Genomic DNA, 12,597 nt, shown 5'->3' on the forward strand with positions numbered 1-12,597 from the left:
GTCGCCTGTTGGACAACCCTCGACGACCTGGAGGGACGTGCTACAGAAGTACAGTCGCCACGTTCTATATCTTAGTGCTCGCAAATACAAATAATATATAATCGAGATGTAGAAGAGGAACATCCTACAATATGTTTATATATTCTTGCGGTAGGAACGACCTAACCTGCTGAGAAAAAAAGGATGCAAAACTAGTATACTACTACTAAAGGGTGAAAAGCAATCATCATAAACTTAAACTATACTGATCACGTTTATTTCCTGCGCTAGCTATTCCTAAGAAAGGAGAGAGATGCGTTGTATCGACATATATAAAACACTACTCCATACATGTTTGTGTGCGAAGTTGACTTAGGAGGAGTATATCCTCTATCTTAAGCTAGAATCACTATAGTTTGCATTGTGGTGTTGTTATATTTCTCATCGAGAATGTTTAGGATTGTTGGATATCGAATCTTATATATATAAATATAAGAAACACATCTCATTAAACACGATTAATGGTATTCAAATCTAAAAATCCTTGTTGATTCCTTTTCTTTGCGGTAAAACTCATACTATACATATTGCATGTTGTGAAAGGAATAAAACTAGATGTTATAGGCGAAATCGAAACCTCATTTTATTCTCATGTCGTGAACTCATTGTATTACTTATTGTATACATTGAACAGCAAGCTATTCAGATTTTGAATATCATGATGGACACATTCTCATCATCTACGCATTGTTCCGTCCAGATAGAGATAATAATGCACCATGCACCATGCATGCATGTGCCCCATCATCATAATTAACAACAAGCAGCTACGTCCTGAGATCATGCATAGTAGTGGCCACTGTAATTTCCAGTACCACATTAATTATGTTTCATAAAATGTGAGGAGCAATCATGACAGATGAGAATGTGTCTACCTGTGATCATGCACCATTATTGCCATGCCTGCCATTACTCTTCAACAGTGACAGAATGTGCACAACTGATTTTCGTGAGGCCTTGTTTAGATTGTAAGTTTTTTCACTCTCTCCATCACATCAAATCTTTGGACATATGCATGGAGTATTAAATGTAGATAAAAAAATAACTAATTACACAGTTTGATTGTAAATTACGAGACGAATCTTTTGAGCCTAGTTAGGCTATGATTGGACAATAATTCTTAAATACAAACGAAAGTGCTACAGTGCCAAATACTAATTTCTAACATCAATCTAAATAAGGGCTAAGCTAGTAAATTTGTGCTAGCTCCTTCCTTGGTTACTCCTAAAAAAGTAGGCAAGCAGGCAGTAGGGTGCCAACCATTATTTGTAGATCCGATCGATAATATGAATGCCAAACTGTAGCCAACAGTCTGCCTTGCCGCTGTAAATATTAACAAACAAGACAACGCCAAAGCCAAATCGAGTCATCGACGAAAACCTTAGGCCCAGTTTAGTTCTCCAAAAATTTTGCAAAATTTTTCACATTCTCCGTCACATCGAATCTTTGGACGCATACATGAAGCATTAAATATAAATAAAAAATAAAACTAATTACACAGTTTAGACGAAATCCACGAGACGAATCTTTTAAGCCTAATTAGACTATGATTGGACACTAATTACCAAATAACAACGAAACTGCTACAGTGCTTCATTTTGCAAAATGAAGTCATCTAAACAGCCCCTTAACAAAAACATCCATTCCAATCACCAAGGAAAGCATCCAAGATGCTAGTACGACTGTCCATAGTACTAGCAGTAGTAGATGTATGCGCCATGTCTTCCGTAGATATATATTCTTGATGCCCACCTGACCCTGTCTCGTCTTTTTGGAGTCAGCCAGTCAAGCAGATGCACAACCAGTGACCAGTCGTCCATTGACAGTCAGGGAGCAGCAGCAGGTACATTATTGCCTTGCTGGTGAAACATGCGCCATGTCTCTTGTAATTTCCATAGTGTCTGTCCATGCACCAGTGGCAGGACCCCACGCTAGCGACCTCCTTGTGGAGACCTGTCCGGATGTGGCTTGTTGCATCCCAAGTTGGGATATATTCACAAGATTCTCTGCTCTATTTTAGTTCTGGTTTTTATTCAAAATCAGGAGGGCATGTATCCTGAAAATCAAAATAACACTGCTGCCGCCTCTCTTCCACTGTTTCGGTTGTTTTTGGTGTGTGCAAGGATGAAAACATATGGAAACGGGTGGAAAAAGGCTCTCTTCTATTTCTGTTTCTATATTTTTTATTGGAAAGAAGAAGGGGATTGGAAACGGAATCAAGATACGTGGATATATGAAAATGGACAAATATGCATGTATAAAGCCATGCAACAATATAAACATATAAAGAATTTTCACTTGAATGTCATGTGTGTTACGCGTTAACATGCATAGTTGGTGATTATTAGGTGTATTAACATAACACAAGCACATGTAACTGTTAAGCATATCATGTAGAGATTGAAGAAGGGATAAATATGGGTTCACCCCTGATGAAAATAGCTAGGATAAATGCAGGTTCCTCTTGTCATCTTGAATGAAAACAGAATCTCGCAAAAACCCCTCTCTTGTTTCCATAAATACAGAAACAGGATCCCGCAAATGCGAAAATAAGCGAGATAAAATAAAGAAACAGAATGAGACGCGGACAAGATTTATTTTATCCGTTCATCGTTTTGTTAGGAACCGTTTTCATCCCTGCGTGTGTGCGCTTTTTCTATCTCAGCAAAGGTACAACGTTCAGCATGAAATGGCCCATCCTATATCAGGGTCCACGCTGGGAGGTTCGGCCTCACCAGAATAGGCCCGCGTTCCTTTGAACTAAGGAAAGTGAGGAGTAAAAAAAAGAGAGGAAAAAGTCCACTTTGCCTCCCCAACTATCGCGAAAGTCAGCTTTTCCTCCCTCAAATCTAAACTAGACATAGTTCCTCCCTCATCTCTCAAAACCGGTCACTTTACCTCCATGGCTGTTTCTGTTGGTGGTTTTTCTTTTTTTTTCTTTTATGTTTATCTTGACTGAATCTTTGAAAAATCATAAAATGAAAAATCAAATTGCGTTAGACTCCACATGAGTAGTTCTACAAAGTGAACATATGATATGATATGGTATGGTTTAGTATAAAGTTTTTGTTGTAATTTTATATGTATGTTTTGTATAATTAATTCATAGTTGCTATTTCTCTGATCCAATTTTGGTGAAATTATTATGGTGGGCTAACGATTGCATGTTTGAGCTGTAGTAAAAATTTCATGCTCATTAAATAAAGTATGATTGAGTTATAGATTTATCTAGGTTTATGTTTGTTAAATAGTTTTTAAATGAAATTAAATCTATAACTCATTCATACATGATCCAATGAGCATGAAATTTTTGTTAGACTCCACATGAGTAGATCTACACAATAAACATATGATTTGATATGTTTTAGTACAAAGTTTTTATTGTAGCTTTAGATCTATGTTTTTCTATAATTAATTCATAGCTACAGTTTTTGTGGTCCAATTATGGTGAAATTTTTAATGGTGGACTAATCATTGAATTCTTGAGATGTAGCAAACATTTTATGCTCATTGGATCATGCATGACTAAGTTATAGTTTTATCTATATAAACCTAGATAAGTTAACATATAAATCTATAACTCAGTCATATATGATCCAATGAGCATGAAGTTTCTTCTACATCTCTAGCATGCAATGATTAATCCACCATAAAAGTTTCACCATAATTGGACAAGAGAAACTGTAGTTATGAATTCATTATATAAAAATATAGATCTAAGGTTACAGCAAAAACTTTGTGCTAAAACATATCATATCATATGTTCATCGTGTAGAACTACTCATGTGGAGTCCAACACAATTGAATTTTCTATTTTATGATTTTTCTATGATTTACTATGAGTTTTCAAAGATTAAGCCAAAATAAACATAAAAGAAAAAAATAAAAACCACCAATGGAAACTGCCATGGAGGTAAAGTGACTGGTTTAGAGAGATGAGGGAGGAACTATGTCTGGTTTTAGAGTTGAGAGAGGAAAAGCTGACTTTCGTGATAGTTGAGGGAGGTAAAATGAATATTTTCTAAATGAAAATAATCATATGCACTGTTGATACACACCACCTTCAGTGCAGCACCGCTGTCCGCTGGGCTGCCGTCGATGTGTCTGTGGGCTGTGCTGAGCTGCGTGGAAACACCGGGCTGGTTTGATGTTTATGGGCTTGCGTTCCGCCGAAGGACAGTAGAGGCCTGTTTCTCACAAGTGCCGAAGTGTGTCACCTATTCGCGAAGTTCTGGATGCCCAATATCCCCAATCCTCCCAAATCGGCCAAATCCGAACCCTAGCTGGGCAAGCGAGCAGAAGAGCAGGAGAGAGGGCGCGGCACGGGCGCGGGCGCGGGCGCGGGCATTAGGCTGAGCTGGGGCGCGGCGCGGGCAGAGCCCTCGGCGTCCAGCCGTCCAGGGCTCCAGGCGACCGGCTGCCAGACGGTCAGGGCGCAGGGCGGCCAGCCAGAGCGGAGGCGGGCGACGGCCTGACCCAGCCGACCAGAGGCCAGTGCGGAAGCGACCAGGGACATGAGCTGTCTGCGAGACCAGTGCTGCCGCCGACAGTGAGGTGAGGCCGGCACCAGCCTTCCAGCGACGTCTCCGTCTCCCTCTCGTCTGTTTGCACCCAGCATAATCGATCCTCGTGTCTTATTGATTTGTATCTTGTCTCGCAGTGCCAAGGCGCGGTTGCTGTTCGGCAAAATGCCTCGAGGGAAAACGGTCAAGGGAGCGGTTCAGCAGCCCGCTGGTGGCAGCGGGGGCATTGAATCACTGCCTGATGGAATCCTTGAACACATCCTTGGCTTCTTGCCGTCTGCGGAGGCCGTCCGCACTAGCGTACTCGCCCGCAGATGGCGCCACCTCTGGAAATCCGCCACGGGCCTGTGTGTGGGGTGCTGCGACCCAGATCAACAGGTGTCTGTGGAGGATCTCCGGAGCTTGGTGAACCATCTGCTGATCCTCCGCAGAGGCTCGCCCCTTGAGAAATGCTATTTCACGTTCGATGCTGAGCTCATCAGCGATGATGATGTGTCCCACGTAAACCTCTGGTTTCGGCATGTTGTGACATGCAAAGTTCATGTTCTCAGCCTCTTTATATTTGGACGTAGTTCTGGTGAGCCCAGGCTTGAACAAGACAACCTGCCTCTCAGATCCCAGCACCTGAGGCGGCTGGAGCTCACTACTGTACAGGTCCACAACAGTTTGCTTAACTTTTCAAACTGTCCAGCCTTGGATCATCTAAAGATTGTGGATTGTAAGTTGTCATCGGTCAACAAGATTGTGTCCGAGTCCCTGAAACATCTTTGTATCGATTTGTCCGTAGGCAGCTGTGATTCTCACATCCGCATTTACACCCCAAATGTTGCCTCACTGCGCCTTGAGCGTTTTGAGGGGAGGACTCCAATTCTTGAGGGGATGCCCTCACTACTGGAGGCATGTGTCAAAATAACACACTCTTGTAGGGACTACTGCACTAATGCAAATTTTTTTTGGACTTGTGATTGTGGATCTTGTGATAGTTCTGATAGCGCAGCCAATGGCAGTATCAACTGCGTGCTTCTAAGAGGTTTATCGGAGGCTAATAGCTTGGCGTTAAAATCTGATTATGGCATGGTATAGTTTTACATTAAAGTTTCATCTTTTACCCTTTTTTGTATTAAGTCCTGTCAAGTTGAAATTTGACATATGTTGCTTCTTTTTTGCATGCACTGCCACCAACTATGGTTATGAATCAAATATGTTCACAGTGTTGATTATTTGATCACTTTTGTTTGCACTTTGTGCAGTTTATTTTTAAAAGAGATTTGAGATGGTGCCCTGTGTTTACAAATCTAAAGACCTTGTTGTTGAATTGCTACTGGTATGTGCCTGATGACTTCCGTGCACTAGCGTGTAGTCTTGAACACTCACCTGTTCTAGAGAAGCTCACTTTTGAACTTCACGAGGTATGCAATTTACAAATGCTGAACTGCTGCATTGTATACTTATTAGTTGACAGTTGATCCTTTTTTTTTTGTGGCGCTGGGGGATTGCCTGCAGTGGTTTGGATATAAAGTGCAAATCAAACTACGTGTCAGTTCAATGAAGCGATCAAGTGCAATTTCAGAACACCTTAAGAAAGTCGAGATCAACTGTCAAAAGGTTGACAATACAGTTCTCAAGGTTTTGAAGTTCCTGTGTGCATTTAACATATGCAAGATAACTTGCAATGCTCCTCATTCATTTATATTCCTTACATTTACCGTAATGTCCATTTATATGAAAGAAAGTATGCAGCCTAGTAAGTTAGTTAGGAAATCATGAATGGTTGGACCTAAGGTGCCAATCTATAGATGAATTTCAACTTTCTGCCATGAATTCTTTTTTTATTTATTCTACTTTTTCCCTTGCTCTGGCTGCCATATGTGAAATTATGTTGTTACCAGTTCAAAAAGGCTGTAGTTCCGTATGATCAATCAAATGTTTATTTTTTATTTCTGTGCGTCATTTCTTTTTTGTGGGATATGAAGTATCCAAGAATATTGTGAGATATAAACTGCCAATACTGTCATATCCAATTTATTTTTTGTTTTGTTTATTTGTTTAATTGTTGGCTTCAAAGTCTACTTTATCTGCTAGGTTTTGTATTATTAATCCATTGTATTCTCGTAATGAACTGAATTGGTTGTTTTTGCTACTAGGGTTTGTGGTGGAAATGATCAGGTGAACACTGGCCTCGTTCGGATGGTACGGTTTTGGAGGAATTTGGATGGTTTGGAGGAATTATGGAGGAATTTGTGAGAGGAAAACATTGTCCCGGATGAAAAATGAAGCGGATCAAGCCAGGTTTAAGGACACGCGAACGGGGTGATCTGATAATCATGAGAGCTAGCACTAACTTCATTTTAATAGAATATTTACCCAACTTTGGCATAACTGCATTGTTCTGAAGTTTAATCAAACCAAAATATGTCGTCAACCCGCAACCGTGCCCATGGCTAGATAATTTCTAATTTCTTACTCTATTCCCCTTGGATCTTATTCATATTTTCACATTGATCAGGTTTCAGTTTAGATGAAATGGTTGGAGTAGAAATTGGAGCCACAAGGATGCTATATTCTATTCTTCTGTCTAATGTGGTTCGTGAAGGGTGAAGATAGAATCTCTAGTCACCTGCTTACACCAACTAGCTGTAATTTAAGTGCTGGCTTATATTATCAATCTCACTTTTGTTCATCAAATGCTATTTTGCAGCTTCCATGTCTTATAAGCTGTAAAAAAGAAGATTGTCCAATTCCTGTTAGGCCTTGATAATCTATGTCTAATTTAATTCAACTTCATGTACATGATTTCAAAGGGGACTAGGTGTTCTCGAAGGTGAGCTGTGTACGCCTAGGTGATGCCTTTGAAACATAGTTCATGTACATGGATATCTCTTGCTATTAGTACAAACGTTTTTTTAAGGCAAAAAACTATTAGTACAAACGTTGTTTACTCCTCCAATTGTGTTGTTATCCTTGAAGAAAGTGCACTGCCGTGAACTTTCTTCATTTGAGTAGTATTTTGTATGCTTGACAATCATATCTTCGGCCTTATTGCTTAATTGCTGAGTTGATGTATGCATCACTGAGTTATGTTGACTTGTATCCATGTCTTATTGTCTTGCTCAAACTTTTCTGAAATGTATTTGGACTTTCGTTGTGTGCCGGATACGATTAAATGAAACAGAGCGAATGTGACAAGGTTGAGGTAGTGTAATATTTATTGCACATGATTAGTTATCAATTATGAAATCTCGCATGCATGTGATCCTTCTGTGCCGGATACGATTAAATGAAACAGAGCGAATGTGACAAGGTTGAGGTAGTGTAATATTTATTGCACATGATTAGTTATCAATTATGAAATCTCGCATGCATGTGATCCTTCTGAAGCTCGAAGACCATGAAAGCTGTTAGTAGGGGAAAGGAAAAAAAACTTTCATTGAGCAGGATTTTGTTACCGTCGATGGAACCTTATCGGAGTGAAGGTTGATGACCACCAGAGTACCTTCGGATTGACTCTTATAGCCTCGTAGAGCACCCAGAGCATAGTGAAAAATCATGTTTCGTTGTTTCTCACTGTGACTACCTATGCTTGGTTGAAAGATTCAGGCGTCGAGGCTTATCCATGCTTTGCTCTTTCTCTCTCCTGACGAAACATCATTGTTATCTGCCGTATCATCATCATCATCGCACAATAAAAGAGTTTTTTTTAGTGGGCTGTCTCTCTGTAACCAGCGGCGGATCCAGGAAATATTTTAGGGGGGACTGAATAACACTGCTGCTCGATCTTAAGTCTCAGAACTTTGTCTAAAAATTTATAGGGGCTCTACAATAATTTGCACTGATTCGGTTTGGGTAGGGGGGCTTGAGCCCTCCCCCGCCCCACCGCTGGATCCGCCCCTGTCTATAACAACCATTTGATTTAAACATCATGCTATATGAGTCATCTGTCATCCGCTATACGAGTCATTCGTCATCCGTGATCTTACAGGTAAGATGTAAGACTTCTCGTAAACCAAGATTTCTCCTAGACCCTGAAAAAGGAAAATAATAAAAATACTCCTCTTAAACCAAGATTCTTTACATACTTGAAAAAGGAAAATAATAAAAAATCTGAACACAACACACGTGATTTTGCTTGTTACAACAAGAAGATTTGGCGTCAAGATGCAAGACTCCTCCTAAACCATCTCAAATCATGTGATTTTTTTTGTTACGATAAAAAGATTTTGTTTGATAGAAAAAGAAAATATTATTTTATATATGTTGATTTAGGTTCTATTTTCCTTCTGATTGTTTCATGCCCGGTTCCTGCATTATTAAGGTCGGTTCAATTGCTTTTACTGAACGCCTTCCGTTCTTTTTTTCTATATTTTATTTACCGTTTTTCTAATTTTCCAATAAATATAAAACACTAATTAAATAAAATGATACTTGAACACTTTACCTCTTTCTTATTAAATAGATATTTTCACTATTAAATTATTAATGTGATTTTAAATTAAAATAAATCTTAATGTGACTTTAAAGTTCAAACTTAATGCATGCACCACTGGAATACACGATGGAGGTTTACTTATGTATAGAACCGAGAGAGGTCTCTTGTCATAACCTTCAGTGAATAGATCCGTCCTTGACACATTGACAACTAATAACTCACCGACTATATTCAGAAAATAGAATTACAAAATTTTATTGGTCACAAAGAAAGTCACACGGAACATGATAGTTAACTGTACAAACGAATGGATAGTATGAAATTAAAGTTATGATATATTTACAAAAAAATATATTTGTGCTTCCCAATAGGAGAAAAAATCTATCAAGATTATATTTTAAATTTGATATACATACTTAATATAAGACATTGCCTTATTATTACCAACACTAGCTTATTAGTATGGACGTTATAATCATCATACAATAAACTATAGCTTTAAAAATGTATCGAAAGGATATAAAACATAAATAGATAAGTATTATCCTGGTGCCTAACTCCTATAAATATTTGATAGTCTTTTCTCTCCCATTGTAACGAATGGGCATATTTGCTAGTGTTTTTAAACTCACATATGCTCCCTAAAATATAGAGGCCATATGTTGACACTCTAATTGGCCAGGCGCCCAGGTTGGTTTTTTAATCGGGCCATGCCAATTTTGGCCCAACCCAAATTAAACAAAACTCTATGAAACGTTAGAAAATTATACCACATTGGTTTTTTAACAGGATAAGACCACTGCTACTCCATATAGAATATGGGTATACGAATGATTGAAGTGTCCAACCACGTAATCGATATTTGATTTATCAATCTATCCACTTTTTGCCACTTATCTCTTCCAACCTCATAATGTCCTCCATGTCCTTGATGGGATTTGTGGGAGTTCTAGGTGGCCTTGCCGATTGTAAGACACTCCATTGTGTTAAATAATTAGGTAATTTTTAGATTAAAATCGGAATATAAATCATGACAATCTCAAATACTAGTATAAATCATGACAATCTTAAATAATAGCACAAGCATAGCTCATATACTAGTGTGATTTAACAGCATAAATAAAAGAACCGGTGTAAGCATAGCTCGTACACTAGTCATGAGATTAAATAGCATGAACATAAATACTAGTGTAAGCATAGCTCGTATACTAGTCAGATTAAATAGAGACATTGGATCACGGGGTGTATACCTTTCGACTGTAGAGGGAGCACGTCGCTGGGGATGGAGATGGTGCTGGTGGTGGTGGCGTGAGGTCGTCGATAAGCGGTGGAGGAAGGGCTCGGAACAGCTGATGACGCATACACTAGGACGTAGTGCCGCCTGACTTGGACGAAAGATGACCCATCGTGGAAGTTGGGAGCAGTCGTGCAACGAGCGCTTCCAAAAACCTTATTCGTCCTCTTCCGGTGTAGGATCACAAGGATGAAGGTTCCGGAGACCTTCTCTCCCGGTCGCCGGTGCACGCAAGCAGTCGGGGTGGAAAAACTACGGCGGCAGCACAACAACGAGAAGAGGCAAAAACATTTGATCGATTGGATGTGTTTTTGCGTGGCTGATAGGGTATTTATATAGTCCTGTCCAAGCCGATCTCGTGTCGCGGTCATGGTCTAAACCGTTTAGGACTCTGCAACTTGAAGGTGAAGAACCCAAAACTAAAAACTGCAAAAAAAAAGAGAGGCTATGTCCCCGCATGGGGGTGTGGGGGAGTTAGATTTTGGCGGACCATTCATATAGGTGAAAAAAGAGGCTATGTCCCCGCATGGGGGTGTGGGGGGAGTTAGATTTTGGTGGACCATTCATATAGGTGCTACAAGCTCGCGCCTCCCACCCCATGGGGGTGCCCCATGGGGGTGTGGGAGGAGTTAGATTTTGGCGGACCATTCATATAGGTGCTACAAGCTCGCGCCTCCCACCCCATGGGGACAAGCTCGCGCCTCCCACCCCATGGGGGTGCCCCATGGGGGTGTGGGGGGGAGTTAGATTTTGGCGGACCATTCATATAGGTGCTACAAGCTCGCGCCTCCCACCCCGCCCAGCAAGGTGAGAGAGTGCGCGCGTGGGCTTCTCTTTCTCCTCCCCACACTAAACTTAAGCAAGTGAAGAGGACCATCATATTTAAGCATGACTACCTCCACTTCCATAAATAAGCTGGGACTAAAGAATTCCCACTTTTCTCTTTGCACACATAAATGAGCCTTTGGGATTTTCTTAGGAATTTCAGGAGTTCTTATTTGGGCCAAAGCCCATCTAATTTCCAACATGTTGTGCGTCCCACCGACGGGTCTTCCTGGAAGTTGTTCGTTGGTATCGGATGAAGATCAAGCGCCTGATCGATATCATCAACCTGCTAGTCGGTCTCGCTGTTTAAACCTCCCTTCGCGGCATGGCTGTATGTTTTGGCTGTTACGGCCCGAGCGATCTAAGCCCTTCCTTGTGTATGACTGGAATTCACGTCAACAAGCCATTACTATTTGTTTTACAGAAGATGACAACTGGCCAAGGAAGAAAGGAAAAATATTGGAGTCTAAGACCGGTCAACGAGCGAATTGAGCATAGCTCAGCTGGTTGGGTTTCTTGTGCTGCAATCTGGCCACTTGGGTTCAATTTATCAACATGGGTGGTCGTATTTTTCTAAATTTATTATAATTTTTAACGGTATTATTTTTTCAGTTGTTGGAGAGAGGTCATCTATAGCAAGGTACTTGTGGTGACTTCGTCAATCTCGTGTTCATAGGCCCCGTTCGTTTCGCTGAAAAAACAAACCGAAACACTGTTTCGGCTGATTTGCTCGAGAGAAAAATACTGTTCCGGTTGAAAAATAAACTAAAAAGTATGAATTATAAGATAAACGAACAGACCATTAAGGTGAGAGTGCGCTCATATATATATATATATATATATATATATATATATATATATATATATATATATATATATGAGGCTATTCAGTAGCCGGCTACAAAATAAGTTATTCTGTAGCCACCTCTATTTACGATAATTTTATACACTAATTTATGATAATGTCAATACATATTTACGATAGTTGGGTTACTATAACACATGGGGATATTTACCATAACGTTATAGTAAACCACTTAGCAAATTAATATAGTAATTATCGTAACTCAAAGTGGCTACAGAATAAATTATTTTGTAGCCAGCTACAGGATAGTAGTTCTAATATATATATATATATATATATATATATATATATATATATATATATATATATATATATATATATATATATATATATATATATATATATATATGAGCGTGACTTCATCAATCTCGTATATATGAGCGTTCGTGTCTGTTGTAGATTAAAAAAGGTCCCGAAACGGACCGAAGGCAGAAAGGCTTGAGCTTGGACGTCTCACAGTCGTATGATGTCATTTGAGCCATCATCGGTTCCACCAAATGGCAATCTACTTGCGGTGCATCATCTCATCTCATTTGTAATGCCACCACAAGTTTGTGTTAGCGGAACTCGTTGGTGGAGCGTGGAGCTACTAGACACTACTACTCGCTACACAAAAAAAAAAAAA

General features: G+C 39.7%; 1 protein-coding gene across 3 annotated transcripts; it reads left to right on the forward strand.

Moving 5' to 3' along the window:
- Nucleotides 1-4,291: 4,291 nt before the first annotated feature.
- LOC136452206 (F-box protein At5g03100-like) lies at nucleotides 4,292-7,619 on the forward strand. Of its 3 annotated transcripts, none has more exons than XM_066452841.1 (5): nucleotides 4,292-4,593; nucleotides 4,700-5,639; nucleotides 5,813-5,971; nucleotides 6,066-6,188; nucleotides 6,707-7,619. In XM_066452841.1, the coding sequence occupies exons 2-5, from the start codon at nucleotides 4,728-4,730 to the stop codon at nucleotides 6,722-6,724; spliced, it is 1,212 nt and encodes a 403-aa protein (XP_066308938.1). In that variant the 5' UTR covers nucleotides 4,292-4,593; nucleotides 4,700-4,727; the 3' UTR covers nucleotides 6,725-7,619. The 3 variants fall into 3 exon arrangements, with proteins under 3 accessions (XP_066308938.1, XP_066308939.1, XP_066308937.1); XM_066452842.1 differs by having other exon boundaries at nucleotides 6,066-6,167; XM_066452840.1 differs by lacking the exon at nucleotides 6,707-7,619 and having other exon boundaries at nucleotides 6,066-6,700.
- Nucleotides 7,620-12,597: the final 4,978 nt, after the last annotated feature.

Source organism: Miscanthus floridulus, chromosome 5 (assembly GCF_019320115.1).
Source record: "Miscanthus floridulus cultivar M001 chromosome 5, ASM1932011v1, whole genome shotgun sequence".
Classification (NCBI taxonomy): Eukaryota; Viridiplantae; Streptophyta; class Magnoliopsida; order Poales; family Poaceae; genus Miscanthus; species Miscanthus floridulus.

Coding starts and splice junctions, on each gene's coding strand:
- LOC136452206 (XM_066452840.1), top strand. CDS start 4,728: ATGCCTCGAGGGAAAACGGTCAAGGGAGCGGTTCAGCAGCCCGCTGGT. Junction 5,640..5,812: donor TAAAATCTGATTATGGCATG/GTATAGTTTTAC, acceptor CACTTTGTGCAG/TTTATTTTTAAAAGAGATTT. Junction 5,972..6,065: donor TCACTTTTGAACTTCACGAG/GTATGCAATTTA, acceptor GATTGCCTGCAG/TGGTTTGGATATAAAGTGCA.